Source organism: Mus musculus, chromosome 17 (genome assembly GCF_000001635.26).
Source record: "Mus musculus strain C57BL/6J chromosome 17, GRCm38.p6 C57BL/6J".
NCBI classification, from domain to species: Eukaryota; Metazoa; Chordata; class Mammalia; order Rodentia; family Muridae; genus Mus; species Mus musculus.
In genome coordinates this window covers 40,828,910-40,848,903 of record NC_000083.6, presented here as the reverse complement: position 1 = coordinate 40,848,903, position 19,994 = coordinate 40,828,910, and the positions used below count along the sequence as shown (strand labels likewise).

At 38.6% G+C, this 19,994-nt stretch overlaps 1 protein-coding gene across 3 annotated transcripts in view; it reads right to left on the bottom strand.

Annotated features, from left to right (window-relative positions):
• Positions 1–4,809: 4,809 nt before the first annotated feature.
• Positions 4,810–19,994, bottom strand: part of Rhag (Rhesus blood group-associated A glycoprotein) — a 32,996-nt gene continuing 17,811 nt past the window's right edge. The window contains exons 4-10 of one of the 3 annotated variants that reach the window (NM_011269.2): positions 17,567–17,714; positions 17,162–17,328; positions 15,358–15,495; positions 14,150–14,271; positions 12,817–12,887; positions 12,414–12,487; positions 8,150–9,196 (exon numbers count right to left, since the gene is read on the bottom strand). In NM_011269.2, coding sequence (NP_035399.1) covers positions 9,122–9,196; positions 12,414–12,487; positions 12,817–12,887; positions 14,150–14,271; positions 15,358–15,495; positions 17,162–17,328; positions 17,567–17,714 — 795 coding nt within the window. In that variant the 3' untranslated portion in view covers positions 8,150–9,121. Of the gene's footprint in view, positions 9,197–12,413; positions 12,541–12,816; positions 12,888–14,149; positions 14,272–15,357; positions 15,496–17,161; positions 17,329–17,566; positions 17,715–19,994 lie in introns of those variants that run through there. The other 2 variants (XM_006523913.3, XM_006523912.2) reach the window with 2 other exon arrangements.

Below are 19,994 nucleotides of genomic sequence, written 5' to 3'. Positions count from 1 at the left end.
TCAAGTTTCTTACACTGTTATGTGATCTTATTTCAAATTTAGTACTGGGAACAGACTCTTGTTCTGGTCTTCAGTAAATTAATGTTTTCTAAAAGTACCAGAGAGACTAGGGCGACTAGAAGGAAATGGAGGGACATGATAGTGTGTGGATATTCTTGACTAACATTGCACAATTATATATGATTTTAAAAGAATATTTTTGAATATTTTCATTACTGTATGCTAATACTAATAATTGGCATCAATTTTGTATTACACACATAGACTACAGTTTGATCACATTCTCTTCCCAATTCCCCTCTCATTTTTCTCCCACCTTTTACTGGTCCCCCCTCTTTCTAAATAGTTCTCTTTCTACTTCATGCCTTAAAAAAAATTCAGCTTCTGTGCATGAGAGAAAGCATGTAATAGTTCTTTCCAAGTCTTATTTATTATGATTAACATAATAAGGATATTTTATTTTTATTAACATCGTAATTTTATTTTTATGCCTGAATAATGTTCTATTATGTATACATATTTCATTCCTTCCTTCCCTTTCTTTCTTCCTTCCTTGCCTCCTTTTTTCCTTTCTCTCCTTCCTCTCTTTCTCTTGCTCTTCCTCCCTCCATTCTTCTCTGTCTTTTTGTTTATATATTTTACTTATCGTGTGTGTGTGTGTGTGTGTGTGTGTGTGTGTGTGTGTGCACTTTGTGAAGATCAGATGATAGCTAGTGCTATGCAGTTCTCTTCTACCATTTGGATCCTGGGTCATCAGACTTGGCACCAGGTCCTTTGACCTACTGTTCCACTTTGCTGACCTGCATACCATGTTTTCTTTATCTATTTACCTATTCATGGTATATAGGGTGATTTCATAACTCAATTGTTATGAATGACACAATACATGCTACCTATTATATTGTAACATTGGCTCCTTCACATGTTCACCCAGGAGTACAGAGCTGTATCATATGATATTGCTATATAGCTCACACTGGACTTAAACTGGCATTCTTCCTGGCTCAGCCTCCTGGAATGCTCAGATTTCAGGTGTTCACTGCCTTGTAAGTTTATATAACTTTCATTGGGCCTTTAATTCTCAGGCAATCCTGAAAAAATAATAATGGAATAGAACATAAGTCATTGAATCACTGTGATGAATAGTGAGGATGCATCCTCGGTGTACATGTAAGGACCAGCATCCAGCATCCATCCTTTTCCTTGTATGAACAAGCTCTCTTGTTTGTGTCTGCCTTCTTTTCTGGAGAGGAGTTTCTCTTTGCTGTCATCTAATTTTCCAGCTTTCTGTGCACTTTTAACCAGAAGGAATATCTTTTTAGTTCAATTGCTTAAGAAAGAAATGTGGCTCTTTCCTTTCTATGTCAGGACTGTGACTTAATGCATTGTTTAACACACTCTGGTGACTGATCTTTTCCACAATACTTTCTTGATAACACTTTTGCCCAGTTGTTCACTTGTTATCACCATAATTCATAGAGAGGTTGTTATTTGCTTTCTGTAACAAGTCAACATTCTTGAAAGTGAGGATGTTTCCTCTTTATTTTTCATTTTATTCAATATGTAATTTTGAGAAAGGATCTCACTATGTGTCCTTAGCTGGCCTGGAACTCTCTATGAAGAGCAGTCTGTTCTTGAACTCACAGAGATCTTCCTGTCTCTGCCTCTTAAGTACTAAGTGCTGTGATTAAAGACATGCACCGCCATGCACACCTATTGTCCATTTTGTTGTTGACCCCCTCCCCACCCAGTGTTTAGGACAGGACCCAGATCATAATGAATTTTGTCAAATTAGTAGCTAAATTAAAAATTAAATGAATGATTGATGGATTTCACACTTTTTGAAAAATCAATCTTAGGAACATTTGGTGGGCAAAAATAATGAGCACAAGAGATCAGGAGACTTGGTGAAGATATGGTTAGCTACTTAGCAGGACTGCAATCACAACTTAAGTCTGTTCCTTCTGTGATGCTCTATGCATCACATATTTTAGTGACACAATACCAAATATTCCTCACGCTAGCTAAAACTCTCTTCTTGGAAAGACATTGAACTGGAAGAATGCAGCGTCAGGAAATCTCATTTGTCAGTAGTGATGAAAGTCTTCTCAATCCATGTCTTGGATATTTGAACAGCTACTGGCACAAAACAAAGAGTAGCACTTATTTGTATGGAATTTATCTGTAATCTAACTGTAATCTCAAAGACACATTTCCAGTATCATCAGCAATTACTAGAGTTGTTTTGAAGTACAACGAATAAAATTAAGACAAAGAAAAGATTCTATGTCAAAATGGGGATACGTCAAGATGAAAATGATGTGTAGCCAATTCTTGCTGATTGTTATATAAAAATGTCTAGCACTATTATTTATTATGAGCACACCATTTTTATTAAGTGTTACAAATGAGCAAACGGAGGCTTTAAGGAGTTGAGTTATCTAATCAAGGTTAATGGGAGGATTCAAGTTCACCTGATTTGAATGCTTTTGATATCTATAACATGTTGCTGGTTCCCAGAGGTGACAATGAGCATATCTGGCTCACATCTGGCCATGATTAATGTATCATCTGGAGACTGATTGTGACAAATAACAACTAAATATTGCCATAATTGTTCCTTAATTGTTCTTCTAAATGTGTAGGATAATGACTGGATATGATCAGATATGAATTTCTTGTCTGTGCCTTTATGGATTCTCTGATCCATCTGTGTCTATGTCTTCTTATAATTCCAGCCATAGTGAAATCCATCAGCTGTGGTCAAAAGTCATGGTCAAGTATCGAGTAATGAGAGGTCACAAAGCTTCCTTGATATAGACTATTGAACTGAAAAGTTTTATACTAAATGTGGGGACTTAGGTAAAGTTGTCCAATTGATATTTTTCTTCTTTCATTAAAGTATGTATGCAAGTGATCCCAAAGTTCTTTCTGCAGTTGTTTTTTATGCTTTAAAACGATGTCCTACTGCTATGGAGGTTGTGTTGAGTGTTTAAAATGGGTATAATATCTTCTTGTGGTCACCTCTCAGACACAATTTGTTGTCTGTATTCATGAGGTATGTCCAAAATGTTTCTTTTGTGAACACAAAGTATTATACCATGCTAATGACAGAAAGAGTCTGATATATCAGAGTGACCAAAAGTGTGATTTTTGAAAGACTTGAATTTGTATTCAGATTCTGTTTTTTCTTAGGCCACTTGTGGCAAAGTACTCAATCTGTCTGGCTTAATATGTACATCCTGAGTGTTTGTCAAAACTCTTACACAATCTAGGCCTTAGGTTAGAGCATCACCTACCTGGGCTTTTCAATATCAATCATTAATGAAGACAAGAGCCCACAAACTTGTCTACAGGCAATGTTTTTAGGGATACTTTCTCAATTAAAATGCCCTTTTTAAAGAGATGTCTAGGTTTGTATATTGCCAGAAATAGTTTTTAAGAGTAAATCTCCTCTGATTGACCCCTTGAGGTCCAAATATCCACAAACGTTGCCTGGGTTCGCTTGACCTTATCCTGAGCACATGTATCTCTATCCAAATATTATTTAATTCTTGTTATTTTGCAACAACTAATTATGGCTGCCAATACATTATTTTTTCCAAAATTTGTGTCTTTCTAATGACTTAATTGAATGCTAAAATGGCCTTGAAAACCCTGAAACTTCATACTTTTGGTTCATACAATGTAAAAGTTCTTACTTGTCTTAACAATACTACTAAAATATAAGCATTGCATTACATTTTCAGTAGTATACAGTGTGTTTTGATTATATGTACCCTCCCTCAATGCTTCTGAGATCCACTACTCACTTTCATTCTCACACAACTTTGAGACAGATTTTTGTATGTTTGACTTTGTTTTTTTGAGACAGGGTTTCTCTGTGTAGCCTTGGCTGTGATATCACTCTGTAGACCAGGCTGGCCTTGAACTCAGATGCTTCTGCATAATGATCCCTAAAACTTACTAACTAGATTCCTTCCTTTCTTGCTCCCTCCCTCCCTCCCTCCCTCCTTCCTTCCTTCCTTCCTTCCTTCCTTCCTTCCTTCCTTCCTTCCTTCCTCCCTTTTCTTTTTCTTTTTGTAAGTGGGATATTTGAAGATGTTGAAGAGACTATTCAGAATGTCAAGATCTACAAATTAATATTGTAAGATATATACCTCAAATATACATTCACAATCAATAAACTCAAAGAAATGTACTGTATGATCTTCTGATGAAGTCTCTGACATGGTGATGAAAATGTTTCTATCAGAATAGTTTTGGACTGACATAGACACTTCTTAGATCAGATCCTAAAGATATTATCATGGTTCATAATAATCTCATACATATACATCCTTTATTCTAAATAAGTGGCCCTGATATTTTTAACTTTGCTTATGTGCTTATTCAAAGATTATGGATGTTTTTGAGCAGTTGGTTTACACATGTTTTCTTTATTATTAGCTGACTGTAGGCAGTTTGTTGGAGTCCAGAAGGTTCACCATCATGAAGGACCCCATTACGGGATACAGAATTCCCTTCTTTGCAGCATTTTATCTGTAGGAGGCACAACAGTTTTTGTATATCATCAACATCAAAGTGGAAAATGAACTTTGGGCTAAAAATCACTTTCTTCCTGAAACCCAGTATACAGGGATTTCTCTAATGCAGAACTCACTGACTGTCAATGTCATACTGAGCAGCAACTCTTGCATCATTATTTCTCAGTTGCTCATTCTTAAATAAAGTCTTGTAATAGTGCCCATTTTGTCTAAACATTTAGATAAATCAGACTAATAATTCATAAAAGCATATACATACAGATTCACATCACTTAATTTATTTGTTTCTGACAATAGAGAGGGTCAAGGAGAACAAACACCACAATAACAATGATACAACTACCTTTACATCCCGGAGGATAAATACCATTTGAAGAAACTAGTACTTAAAGGAATGGCTGATTCCAGAGCTAACACAGGCAAAGAAGAAACAAACACATAAGAGAAAGATCTAGAGAGCATCGCAAAATGGTTTACACTGGCCAAATCTGGAATAATGTCATGTTCACAACAGTTTAATACAACCTTTTGTAAAGAATTGAATAAGAAATTATAAGTCTATAGGGATATCAACTAGTAAATAAACACACTGAAAGCCTTAGGAGAAAGGTGCTGACACAGGGACCATGAGCATCTCACATTACTTGCCCACAAAATAATAATTACAAAGTCAAAGCAACAAGTGATTTACTTATCCTGTGTGTATGCAAACATGTTTGTGTAGGCGCTAGTGTGGGAGTGGATACACATGCACACGTGTGAGCATGCTTGTGGAGGCCAGCGTCTAAGCTTGGGTGACATTCCTCAAGTACCATCTATTTTGTTTTTTTTGAGACATGGTTGCTCATTAGCCTTGAGCTCAGCAAGTAAGTTAGTTTGGTTAGCCCATGAGATCTGGAGATCTACTGATCTTACCCAGCACTGAGATTACAAAGTATGTCACCAACTGACTTTTTGGCTAGAACTCATGTCTTTATACCTGCATGGGATGCACTTGACTGACTGTATTGTCTGTCCTGTCTTCCCTGAACAAGAAACTTTAAGGAAGAGGGAAAAAAATCAAATTCATCAGCGATCAAAGAACTATCATTAATGACAAAACAAGCTCAAAGCTTGTTCCATGCAGGAGGAAGCAACGTAATGCAGAACCTCACCTTTGCAATTAAAAAAAAAATACAAGTTAAATTGCTGTTAATGTTGTATTGCCTGAATCCAATTTGTAAGGAAACACCAGATAAATCCAAATCACCTGGAGTCAATGCAAGTGGCCTGTAGTTTTCAAAAGATCCAAGATCACGAACATCAGAAAGGTATAGCAGAAACTGTTAGAGGTTTCCAGACTGAAAGACTTGACTACTGGGAGAGGTGGAATGGCTTAGTGAATACAGTCATTTGTTGTACAAGCCTGACAACCTGAGTCCAATCCCTGTTTTCAGATAAAGGTGGAGGGAAGGAACCGACTTTATAAGACCCTGTTCAGCCTCCAGAAGTGTGATGCGGTACATGGGCACACCCATATTGTATGATACACACATGACAAGATTCCTTGGGATCTATCATGGCAGTGAGATGCAGCTCAATTGAGTCCCTGGGATAGTAGTGAAAAATCTGATCAGTTGTGAGCTTCAGAAAGACTAGTCAGGAACATTGATTCAGATGTTCCTGAGCGTAGGAGATTTATAGCCTTGTCCCATTGAAGATTGCTGAGTTGGTTTTCTTTTTGGTTTTGTTGATAGTAATAATCTAGGAGAATTGTTTCCTGGGACTGGCCAGATGTTTGGTTTATTCAGAAAAGATTTTTTTGTCACTCACATTTTTGTGATTTTAGTCATTTGTGAAAGGCCTTTGCTATGCAGCTCAGGTTGGCTTGAATTTATTGCCATCTTCCCACCTTGTTTCCTGGTACTTGAGACTGTGAGCATGTACCAGCATCCCTGACTGCCTCCTGAACTGTCACTCAGGGTACATGAGTAGTGTGAGGTTAACCTTCCATAAGTAGTAAAGAAAAAAAAAAGCAACCTGTATAAAGGCCACACACCCAGAGAAGAGAATTAAAACAGGCTAATGTTTATTCTGAATAAAACTGGTTTGGAATAAAGGAGAACAATTGGGAAATCTCCCTGACCCCAAACAGCAGACTTTTCTCACCTTGTGCAAAAGCCAGCTCGAAGGCTGTAGAAACTAGAGCTAGAGAACTCCAGATTTGTGAAATGGTAAGTTTCTCAAACCTGTCTGAAATTGCATCTATCGATTCTTGGTCACCCCTTCAGCTTTAGTCAAGAACAAAGACTGACAAAACTTCCTGGAACAAATCACATAAATAGATCTTGAAATTTTGTTCTATCATGTGAACTGATGCAATAGAGTATACACACTGAATTTTGTTTTTGTGGTGACATGAAAGTGTTTAGGTTAATTAAGTGTTTAAAAAAAAAAAACAGAGTTTAGGCTTTAAACTTGAGTAAGAAACCCACTGCTGCAAATAAATATGGTTAAAGTAACTAGGTCTTCAGTTCCTCATATACACACCTGTGCACAGCCAGAATACAGGCACATACAATTTTGTTGGATCTACAAAAACGAACTGGATTGGAACAAACAATATAATAGGGGTAGATAAAGTGAATAAATATAATGAAAATGGGGAAGGTAGAAGACTAGAGTAATACATTTTCCATGTGAATATCATGATAAACTCAGAGCAGATTTACCGAACGGGAAAAGTGAATTTATTTGAGTAGAAAACATAAATCCTCATATGAAAATAATTTACCAACTTTCAGAGAAAATAGATTAAATAGATGTGTACTATGCCTTTGATTACACTTATTGATATAGTAAAGGTTATTTTTCCCCGTGTGAAAACAATCATTGGTTTCTATGTATTACCTTGGGCTACCCTATTAAAGACAGAAAGTGATGGTACTTACCTTATGCTGTGCCTTTCAAAATGTCAATGTTTTTTATTTCCTGTGAACTTCATAATGATAAAAACTAAACATAAACTATTCCATTGGTAATTATTAAATGGGTTCACTACAGTAACTCTGGACAAATTTGCTCAAGATTATGATCTGTTATTTCTTCCCAATGAAAATATCCTGTCCATTAAAGAATGGCAATGTACTACCATGAATAAAATAATGTTAACTCTGAGTGTAAAAAGCAAAATTTTGGAGCTCTAAGTCCTGTATTGAAGAAAGGTAAGGGAGAGTGTTCATAAGGCAGACATTGACACCATCAACTCTCTTATAACTTTGTGTCCTCATATTGCCCACAATTTTCCCTATGATCATAGCAGGGCACATATCTTTTTTGGTGCCTAGTTGCTTCCTGTTAAGATTTCAGGACTGGGGGATGTAAAAAATATCAAAAGCTCTGAATATGAAAAATACTTCTTAATTTTTATAAAAATGGTTCAATATAACTGTGCTAGTCATTTTTTCTAAATGCAGTCTTTTAAAAGTTATACTATGCACAGGACACTTGATTTTTATAGGGAATACATAAGTAATATATTTTTAAATCACATTAGTATGAGGTGTGAGTGTATGTGCTTGTTAAATGGATTTAATCATATAAAGAAGAGATAAAGACAAACACCCCATTTTATATAACATTTAATCATTTAAAATTTTATAACAGATGGCTTTTAAACTCCTATTACAAATAAGAACCATAAAAAGAAATTAAGGATAAGAATATGCAAACAAACAACAGTATAACATTACTATGACTGTTTTTAAGATTTAAAAAGATGCTAACTAGAACATTAATATTGCTTTTTATTTACATAGATTTCTTTTTCTTTTTCTTTTTTTTGGGGGGGGGGCTATTTTTGAGACAGGGTTTTTCTGTATATCCCTGGCTGTCCTGGAACTCACTTTATAGACCAGGCTGGCCTCGCACTCAGAAATCCGCCTGCCTCTGCCTCCCAAGAGCTGGGATTAAAGGTGTGCACCACCACCACCCGGCTCATTTTTCTAGTATAGACTCTTTAATATGTCCTTTGACTTCAGCTTTAAACTCTTTGGAACTGAAGACATGGTATGTACATTAGGAAGCTAAAGGGTTGCGGATAGAATACATGTAATAAAACAAGGAATACCTAACTGAGGGGAGGAAGGGACCCAGATGGAGGGAGTGGGGAATCATGAGGAACTGCAGTGGGTAGGGATGTGCAGAGGGTAGGGGAAGGGGTATGACACACATGCACAAAGATGTAAACTAACCAAAAAAGTGGATAAAGTCTGATGTGATCAAGAAGTATTGATTTCTATAATTCATCTCTTTTGCAAGATATCAATGATACAATCAAACATTCTCGATGAAGCTATCCATTTGCAACTTCATTCTTAGAGCCTGGGATAGACGGCTTTCTGAGCATTTTCCTGTCAACTGAGAAATCATTTGGACAGCATGGAATAATAGTAAAACTAAACACATTTGTACACTGGCCATTTGGGGCTGGAATTTATCTATTGTCATGCCTATCTCTTTGGATACCAAGTTTTTGTTTCTTTAAATTTGACTCTTCTTGGCAATTCCGAGGATGCAGAGTTTAGGATCAGCTTTTAGACTTCATGTTCCACGTGGTTGTGATTTGCATGTTGAAAGAAGCGATTATCAAGTTCTCTGAATTTGGGAACCTTGAAAAACAAAAGAAATACTGTGACACTTAATGCTTCTGTTGCCTGGCCTGTTATCAATGAGCACTGAAGCAAAGGTGTTTTCTGGAATTATTATCTAAGCTTAGAAAAATGGTGAATTACAAATTATTCATATAAAGGAAAATATAAAAACAAGTCATTTATCTCACCAACTTTGACTGCATTCTCTACTTCCCACACCCAGTTTTCCTACTAATCTGTTGAAGCTTCTATGCCAGTCAAGGTGTGAAGAAAATGCTTTGGGAGAGGGTGACCCTGGGGTCAACAGGCCGAATGTGGGAGCTGGAAAGAAGCTTAAGTTTGTTAGATACAGGAACTTTTGATGTGTGCTTTCTAAAAGCCTTCAGTCTTGCACAGCACATCTGCTTTTTCTTCCTACTTTTACCTTGAACACAATACACCAAACTGTTGGATAGTATTTTCTATGAACACCTTCTAAGAATTGGTATAAAAGAACAGACATGACATTGGTTAGTTAAATTCAGTGTCTACTTAGTTTCTGCTTTGGAGAGGAACTTTTTATAATTTCTATTTTTCATTTATTTATTTTAATTTATTTGCGTGTGTGTGTGTGTGTGTGTGTGTGTGTGCCTGCATTGCATAGAGGAACCCATGAAGGTCAGAAGAGGGTTTTAGATGCCTGGGAAATGGAGGTGGTTGTGAGTCAGCTGATTTGGATGCTGGAAACGAACCCAGGTCCTCTACAAGAGAACTATGCTCCCTTCACTGCTGAGTCATCTCTCCAGCCCTTACGTGTTGATTTTTCTCTGGCTAGAAGAACTGCCTTGTTTCTCTCTGTGACTAGGAAGTTCATGCAGTTTATCACACGCATGCTACACACGTGTGGGACTTAAGCAAAGTTTTCTTCAGTGGAGTTAAGACAGGGAAGCAGAACTCAGTTCTTCCCAGGCAGCTAAGCACTGTAGTGCATGATACAGAACGCTGTTAACATTTCTGCTAATTCTAAGATACCAGATATATGCTATCCGAAGGCACAATCACTTCTAGATGACTTTGTGCCTGTCTCCATGCTGGTCAGAGGGAAAGCGTTTCCTCTGGTGCTGGCAGAAGGACTTGTCTGACGGGTGTTGAGAGGCAACGCCAAGTTTTGTCCCAAACTCAAGCCTTAATGAGTGTGACTATAGTTAGGAGACAAGGCTGTGTCTGAACATCAACAATAAGGTGGCTGTACATGTTCCAATCATCCCTTCTCATGCTATAAGTGCATGCTGCTCAGCTTCATCCGGTGAGCTAAGAGGCACTGCAGCATTGCCTCTCGTGATGTTGTGTATCAGACACGGCTTCTCTTGAGTGATCTTTCTTTCTTGGAGTAGTTGCAAGCTGAGCTGGTAATAAGAAAGCAGCAGCAGAGACAGGGAATGCAACAGCAAAACAGCAGGGATGGTATAGTGGCAATGGCAAGTTGACTAGGAGCTTATTTTTTCCTTCCTTCCTTCCTTCCTTCCTTCCTTCCTTCCTTCCTTCCTTCCTTCCTTCCTTCCTCCCTCCCTCCTTCCTTCCCTCCTTCCCTCCTTCCCTCCTTCCCTCCTTCCCTACTTCCCTCCTTTTCTCCTTCCCTCCTTCCTTCCTTCCTTCCTTCCTTCCTTCCTTCCTTCCTTCCTTCCTTCCTTCCTTCCTTCCTCCCTCCTTACCTCCTTCCTTCCTCCCTCCTTCCTTCCTTCCCTCCTTCCCTCCTTCCCTCCTTCCCTCCTTCCCTCCTTCCCTCCTTCCCTCCTTCCCTCCTTCCTTCCTTCCTTCCTTCCTTCCTTCCTTCCTCCCTCCTTACTTCCTTCCTTCCTTCCTTCCTTCCTTCCTTCCTCCCTCCTTACCTCCTTCCCTCCTTCCTTCCTTCCTTCCTTCCTTCCTTCCTTCCTTCCTCTCTCTCTTTCTCTTTTCCTTCTTTCTCTCTTCATTCTTTCTTATCTTTTTCATTTCTGTTTTCTTTTCTTTCTCTTCTCTTTTCTTTTTTTTGTGACAGAGTCTCTCTCTCTCTCTCTCTCTCTCTCTCTCTCTCTCTCTCTCTCTCTCTCTCTCTCTCTCTCTCTCTCTCTCTCTCTCTCCTCTTCTCTTCTCTTGCAACAGTCTGACTGTCCTGGAACTTACTATGTAGAGTAGGCTTGCCTCAATCTCACAATATATCCACCTGCTTCTGCCCTCTGGTGTTGGGATTAAAGATGTGCACCACTACAGCCTACTTTGGAATCAAGTAATTAACAGCTGACAGGCCATGTGGATAAGCAGCAAGGCAGTCAGCTGCTGGAAGGCTGGAGATGCAGTATTAGATCAAGCAGCAGACATAGCAGAGGATCCAGAAGCAGACCTGGTAGAAGCATGTGTGGGCAGTGCCTGCTTCCAGGCTGCTCTGAGCCCTCAGATAAGCCTGGTGTCCATTCAGTGACTGGTTTTCAGCACTCTCTTCCAAGAGCCCTAATTTGTGCCTGGGGATTGGCTTCCCAAAGTGGCTTTGATTCCCAAAAGGTCCTCACATTCAACAGAAACAAAATGGTAGAGTGTGGCACTCTGGCTACTCTTCCTAGTGGCAGCTGAGTTGTTGAATTTCTTAGGTGAAGAATCAAGTGGATAATTCAAAAGCAGCCAAGGTGGTAGAAGGTAGCTAGCAGGAGAGAGAGAAACAGAGAGAGAGAAAGGGAGGGAGGGAGGGGGGGAGGGAGAGAGAGAGAGAGAGAGAGAGAGAGAGAGAGAGAGAGAGAGAGAAGGGAGGGAGAGAGAAAAGGGAGGGAGAGAGGGAGAGAGAAAGACTAGAAAACAGAGATAAGACTACAGAAAGAGAAAAGGCCTTGTCACCATAAGAGGAGCCAGAAAGGGTGATGTAAAGGTCTGGTCACCATAAAATCAAAAGCACAATGAAGTCTCCTAGGCCAAGTGTCTAAGCCAAGGATGGGAGCAATAACACTGGCTACTGGCAAGGGTAGATGATTAATTTCAATAAAAGTCCTCATACTCTACTCCTAAATAAGGACTATAACTCTATGGAAAACCAGTTGCCATTGTTTCTACCTATCTGCTGTCCCTGCAGACACCCCCAAATAGGAAAGAGCAGAGGCTGCTAGAGTCCAGCATTTTGCATGTCCTCCTTGCCTAGCCATCGTATTGATATGGAAGAGCAAAGGGGTTCTTGGCTACCTGCATGGTGGCAGAACTGTCATCTACATTCTTTTTTAAGCCTGTACATTACCTTCCAAGAAACAGAGTCATCATAGCAGTATTCATCAGGTGGCTGGTTCCAGATAGGCAACTTCAGAATTAGACCTGTGTTGGCAGATGGAGATCAAAGCACGTGGATAGGGGCGGCTTCTTCTTTGCTAAGTAGTTATAATACTGTTATGAAAACACCTCTTTTTGCTGACATAATTAGCAGAAGCTTAGCACATTTTGGATTTACCAGTGAACTTGTATCTTCTGCTGAGTAATGTAGTAATAGAGTACTGGCAGAAGACCTTAATGTTATTATTCTTATTGTTTTGAGTTAATTTTAAAGTGGTTGAGAAGTCCCAGTCCTTCCATATTAACCTCTGAAGTAGCCATGGTTACAAGCATTTACCATGGAACCCAGCTAAATGTTCCCTTTTGATACAGACCTGTAAGCAAACCTCCAACAATCGCTGAGCCAATGGAAGATCCCAGTGCTGCTGCCTGCATAGCCATAGACCTAGGTAATCAAAGTCAAAGAATTAGATGTTTTTCTAAGAATGAATGGCAACAAACAAACCTTGTCTACTGAAGGTAAGCACGTTTGCTATCTTGAGGACAACGTATTGTTTTACCTACAAGCAAATGTGTGGTTACTTGTGCTTGTCTATTTTCTATTTGTTTTCCTTTGTCATTCACTAGCCATGGTTAAGAAAGCATTCATCATAAGAAGATACAGACTTTCAAATGATTGGTACTTGATTTGACTCATACAATAAATATCTACTGAATATCAGTTCCTAAATCCATCTTCTAGACAGTAAGAGGGATAATATCTAAAACAATATAGCTGTCATTTCCTTACCACTCTACATAAACAACTTTAGTGAAATAGAAGGCCCATTAATAACATTAGAAAAGCTAAAGTGCAGCACACATGTTAGGGAGAGGGCAATGATGACACTGAAGAATATGTTGGTAATGCCAAAAACAATTATCTTAAAATAGTGGTTCTCAATTTTTATAATGCTGCAGCCTTTTAATGTAGTTCCTCATGTTGTGGTGACCCTCAACCAAAAAATTATTTTTTGTTGCTACTTCATAACTGCAATTTTGCTGCTATGATTTATCTGCAGGATATCTGGTATGCAAGCCCTGTGAAAGGGTCATTCAACTTGCAAAGGGGTCTTGACCTACAGTTTGTGAACCATCGCCTTAAAATAAAGATAATAAAATATTGGGCCTAGAGATGGCTCAGTGTATAAGGAAGATTGCTATCCAGTCCTACTATCTGAGGTGGATACCTGGATCCACATGCAAGAAAAGAATCAACTCCTGCAAGCTGCCTTCTGACTTCCACATGCACATATGACATGGACATGCCTTCTATTTTCACACACACACTCCCCAAGGAAATAAGTGTAAAACTTTTAAAAGCCATTATAAGTTGGGGACAGAAGAATGTATAAGCAGTTGTGGAATGTGTATGGCTACTAAATTAATGGAAGGTGAACTTTGAACGTGGTGCCATCACTAGCATAGTGCTTCTCTCAAAGCGGGCTGATAACAGAGTTGATGAAAGATTAAACAAGTGAATGCTGTGAAAGGAGGCAACTGGAAAAGATTCATTCGGGGTATTCTTTCCTTTATGTCTCCTTGAGCCTCGAATGATAACAATGACAACAATAGGAACAACAGGGACCCACCCTCATCACTATGTATTTCAACAGACACAGTTACAAAGCACAGGACAAGAAACACCCATTGGTTTTTTTTACTCACGCAGTAGACATCCCCCAGCTTATGGCCACAATGCTGGCAAGGCCTCCAAAAACTCCAGGTAAGCCATGCAAGTTATGAACCCCACATGTATCATGGATCATCAGTTTATTAGCTAACAGTGGCTATGGTTGTAAAAGAGAGGAAGATCATTATTTTGTGAGGCATAAAGAGCTCCATACTGGAGCTAACCACTGTCTAGAAGAATATACCTATAAATTCATATCACACACATATATAAAATATACACTGTGCTATTACTCAATGCAAATGATTGGTTACAATGTTATAATAGCAAACCAAATTAGTGCCCCATCATGTCCACATTTACTCCTTTTTTAAAAGTTTGAATTTCTGATATAAACAGCTAGAAGCTACTCATTAGCATAACTTCCATACATGGTACATTAAAAAATATTTGTAGTTCTCATGTACTTCAAAGTTCGTTTATTGTATGTCTCTGCTCTCTGCGACTTTGTATTCTTTGGCCTCATCTCTCCATATTTTTTCTCTTCTCAGAAGAGGAAATCTTATCCAAGGCTTGATTTTCTTTTGAAATTGAATTGCACCCATGCCAAACACTTTGAGATTTATTTATTTAATTTTTAAGATTTATTTCTGTTTATAAGTACATGGTAACCATCTTCAGACACTCCAGAAGAAGGCATTGGATCCCATTACAGATGGTTGTGAGCCACATTGTGGTTTTGAACTCAGGACCTCTGGAAGAGCAGGCAGTGCTCTTAACCGCTGAGCGATTTCTCCAGCCCCTCCAAACACTTTAAATACAGTTAGAGATAATATGGTCCTTAGTATCTAGATTGGAAGGGAGTGACTTCACCTTCTTATCTTCTAAGAACATCTCATTTGCCTCATTAGAACACAAAGTTCACAAATAAACCAGAATAAAAGATTCTCTGGAACTTCTTTAAGGAAATAAACATAAGTCCTTAACATTGACTTCTTGCTAAGTTACTGATAACTAATACCAGATTATCTTCTCCCTCACAGAAGTCAGGAAAGAGTCATTGCATGGTGCCAATATGCATGGTATTTCTGAAAGAAAGATAACTGGCCTCCAGGGAAAGGCATATAGGGAAGGGAACACCATTTCTCTTTCCCACTCTTCCCACTGCTTCCTCCCACTGGTTGGATATGAGAAGATAATGATGCAGATTTAATGTTTGGTTCAATATACTTATCATACATACACTAAAGAACTTGTATCCAAGCACAGAGATGATCCCTGCAATGCTTCCAATGGTCATAGCAGCATATAGGGGGATTTCCATGTCTGCACATGTGCCCACAGCAACACCTCCTGCTAGAGTAGCATTCTGAATGTGTACCTTGAATGGAGGGAAAACCATGAATGAGGAGAGAGGGCTGTGGCAATGTCAGAAAGACAGGAGGAAGGCAGACTCCAATGAACCCCAGGTTAGTTGTTAGTTGACATACACATGTAAACACACACACACACACACACACACACACACACACACACACACACACACTTTTCTTTCCTTGAAACACATTATGGCCTGGAATATCTGAGATTGGAGAGAGAACCAATTTCAGCTCATGAGAATTCTCAGCTGGCTGGTATACCCAAAGAGTTGGGTATTTATCATTTTAAAAAGAGTACCTGTTCAGTATGATTTTAAAAAATGTACTGAAAGTTGTCTCTTATGACACAAATTGTAAGCAGTTGAAATATATGTTCTTAACCTTGCTTTATGTATGCCATATAGGAGTTTCAGAGATGTTCAATATTTATGGACATTTTCTGCTTTACCAGAGGATCCTGGTTCAGGTCCCAGAGCCCACACAGTGGCTAACAACTGCTCTGTGATTCCAATGACAGGGGATCCATGTCCTTTTCTGCCCCCCCACCCATGGGCATTGTATGCATGTGGTCCACTGATATGCTTGCAGACAAAAATCCATAAACATAAAAAAAATCTTAAAATATATCTACAACGCATCAGTCATTTCCTACCCTAGGTTGGAAAAGAAGAGTGCTTGATCTGAGGTTTTGTCCTGAATAACAATTTCTCTAACTCACAGGCAAGAAGCTTGAGGCAAGGAGTTGAACTTTAAGAAAGAGATGTCACGTTACTTTTTGGGCACACAGAAGTTGTAAAAATTACTTCAGAGAATTCCTATAGGTCTACATTCCTCCAGCATTGAAATCTTGCATAAACATAGAAAAATAAAATTATCATTACTTCAGACTTATTAAAACTCTTATTTGGTGCCAGGTGGTGGTGGCACACACCTTTAATCCCAACACTTAGGAGGCAGAGGCAGAGGCAGGCAGATTTCTGAGTTTGAGGCCAGCTTGGTCTACAAAGTGAATTCCAGGACAGCCAGGGCTACACAAAGAAACCTTGTCTCGACGCCCCCCGCCCCCCCCCAAAAAAACCCAACTCCCCCGCAAACAAACAAACAAAACTCTTATTTGGATTTAAATAGCATCCAACTTGTCATTTTAGTTTCCTAGAGCCATATTTGGGGTTATTGTTTCTGTTTGAATACAATATACAATAAAATATAATCACAACTAACTCCTATTTTCTTCTTCCAAATTCTCCTGTATTATATGTATTATAATATTCTAGCTCCTAATGTCACAATGTGAGACCCCACTAAGTTCAGTTGGTGCTACTCAGACATGCAAGGGTGTGGCGCCATCCACTGGAGGAAGGAAACTTTACCAGTGACTGCACAGGATTGTTGTTACTTTGAGAATATTTGTAGGTAGGAAAATAGAGCCCACATCCACCGTCTTACTTCCTAGTCCTAGTCTTTGACAAGTCTAGAATTAATGGGAAATTTCCATGGAGTTAAGAGCACTTAGTTTTACTATGTAAAAAAAAAAAAAATTCTGTCTGATTTTAACTGACCAGCATAAATTACAAAACTGTGAATGAATAAATATTATTTTCAAAACATTCTCCAAAATATAACTGTTGACATTAAGGAAGTTTCTATTGGTTGAATATTGACACTTACCATATCCAGCCTGCCTCGGCGCTCTACAAGGCTGGACAAGGCATAGGCTGTGATCACACAGGCTGCAAGGGACATGTATGTGTTGACAATGGCCCTATACTGATGATCTCCAGGATCAGCAATGGCTGAATTAAAGCTGGGCCAAAATATCCACAGGAAAAGTGTTCCTGTAAATCACAAATGGTGTTAGTTATTATAGAGAAGACCATTTTAAAGGGTAGTTTGCTCTGGGAATTGACGTCTGTCCTTTTAGAAATCTTGATCATCAAAAAGTGAGGCAGAACAGGGACTACTGACCCACCATAGAACAAAGTGATCTCCAAATGATGCCTTCTGAGAATCTTCACACACATGTTCAAGTGTAGGTATTACCAAATAGGCAAGTGTCAGGCTCATTTTACTCACCGATCATGGCAAACAAGTCAGAGTGGTACACAGATTCATCATTTGGGTGTTCACATCTGAGTCCAGGCCGATATAACACACCTGCCACTGCTAAGCCAAAGTAAGCTCCAAAGGCATGGATTGTCATTGATGCTCCAGTGTCAGATGCCTGCCGGGACAAAATGCATTTGCAGAAACGGAGGTGAAGCTGGCTCTCAACATAGGCAGAAGGACAATGAAAGAATTGTTTGGGGAGATGCTAATGAAAAGATAAGGCAGTAAAATGAGAAAAAGTACTACAAATTATTGAGACATGCAACGGTGAGGTACTTCTTGTGATGTGACTACCAAAAATTACTAAATATCCCTAAAATTCAGAATGTATAAATCTGGAATATATTATCAACCTAAGAGAGTTGTGCTGGTTTTTAGGTGAGACCATGTTCCTTAAGAGCCAGACTCTTACTGAGCATCCAAAACTCACTAGGCTATTTCAGGTTGGAGAAATGCTCAGGGAACTATGAGGTATTATACTTGATGTAAAAAAAATGATTTATGTTTATTTGGCTTTGTAGTTAAAGTTCATTTAGCTATACCTCAAGTATCTGAATCTTAAATAACTATAACTCAAAGACTTGAACCTTCAAAGGCCAGTTTCCCTAATTTGTTCCACATTATTTTATGCAACACATGAAGATCTGCTGAGTTCAAATACTGATTTGAAGAGAATTTTGTTCCTGTTTTAGGTTCTGGTATGGATTTAATCAAACATTCTCCATTTTTTTGTTTCCAGAGAGAAAATCTAGAATGTTGAGCCGGGGCAATTCTGTATGCAAACTAAGGTAGGTAAATGAAAACATCACAAATTTATTCAAGGTCTTCAGAGTGGTGAAGTAGAAGAAACTCCTAGTTTGTTCCATCTTTGACTGAATAAGGGTCCAGTACCCTTGAAGAGAATCGTAACTGAATTGAGTTCAATTACCACTCTAGCACACACATATATTCTCAACTTTAAGCTTTTCTGAACACTTCCATATAGGAACCTTGCTTCTCTTTAGCATACTGTTTCAGGAGAGAGATAAATGACCATTATTCATACTTGGACTTTACAAATGCCATATAAGTCTATGTGTGTCACTCTAAACATGCTCATCGATTTGTAGCAAAAGATCCCTTCCCATTTCCTCCTCAGAATTCATCAAATTAGTCTTCACTTACACAACACATTGAGCCTATAAGGCCTTTGGTTGAACTCATCTTCTTACGAAGTTAGCACTACCAGTTTCTGGCCAGCTATTCTTACGCACTGCAACTCAAGTTCCTCCTTTAGTCCACCATTACCAATGAACCTCTGGACTAGACATTCCTTTGGCATTAAGTACTTGTCTTCTCCTTAATGACTAGTAAGCCTCCAACGTACTAGCTTCCTTATCACGTTCCCAGAGAACTCTATCCTTGCTTTTTAGTCTACATCCAACAGTCTTTCTGAGAAGCCCACTTTGCACTTTGTCTCCATGTCTTTGGGTGGGTGTGCATGGCTATTCGATGGGGATATCAAAGGCTCATGTGTTGGAAGCTTGGTCTTCAGTGCAGCAGTGTTCAGAGATGTGGCTTTGGGAACGTGGATGCATCACGAGGGATTTGATACCGTCAATGGATATATTGACTGGAGCTTCCATAATTGAGTGAACATCGAGAACTGATGAAAACTGTAGGAAGTATGTCATTAGAAGAATAATTTTGGTCCCCAGCCCATTTGCTTCCTGTCTTCCAGGAGGAAAGCTGCTTCACTCTGATGCATGCACCATTGTGAGGGTCTACTACTCTAAGGTCCAGAAATAATAGACCCAAGGGCCTACAGGCTAAATAAAAGCTCTGAAGACGAAACAAAATGCATCTTTCCTCTTTTATCCTCTCAGATAATTTGTCATAAATAGAAATTTAACATAGATAGGATATAGTTTTTTGATTTTCAATGACCCACTATATTTTAAGCTTTGTAATGTAATTTTGTTTGTTGGCAAACCGCCAACACTTGAAAGTTAAAATATTAACTCTTGAATCAACTGTTCAATATAAGTATAAATAAGTGAAAAATTTACATCAGAGTGGTGAGAAATATCCCAAAAATTATTTTCGATGGAATCAGTGACATTTCCTAGAGAAGAAAAGAATTGTGCCTATATAAGTCTTTATCTGGGACTATTTAAACAGTTGTTTAAATATAAGTGTGAATTAATTATTAATAGCCAACATGTTGTAATCAAATGTGTGATAGATGAAATAATATGCATTTCCCTTTGCCCTATTTTGCAATAAACACTCACTAGAGTGCAGTTATTTCTTACTATTTGGTTTGGTGACATTCTTGCCTTTATGAAGAGTGAGCAGCCCCCATGGCTTGTAGTATCCAGAACCCATAGTTGGAGCACAATAAGCATATTTTTCT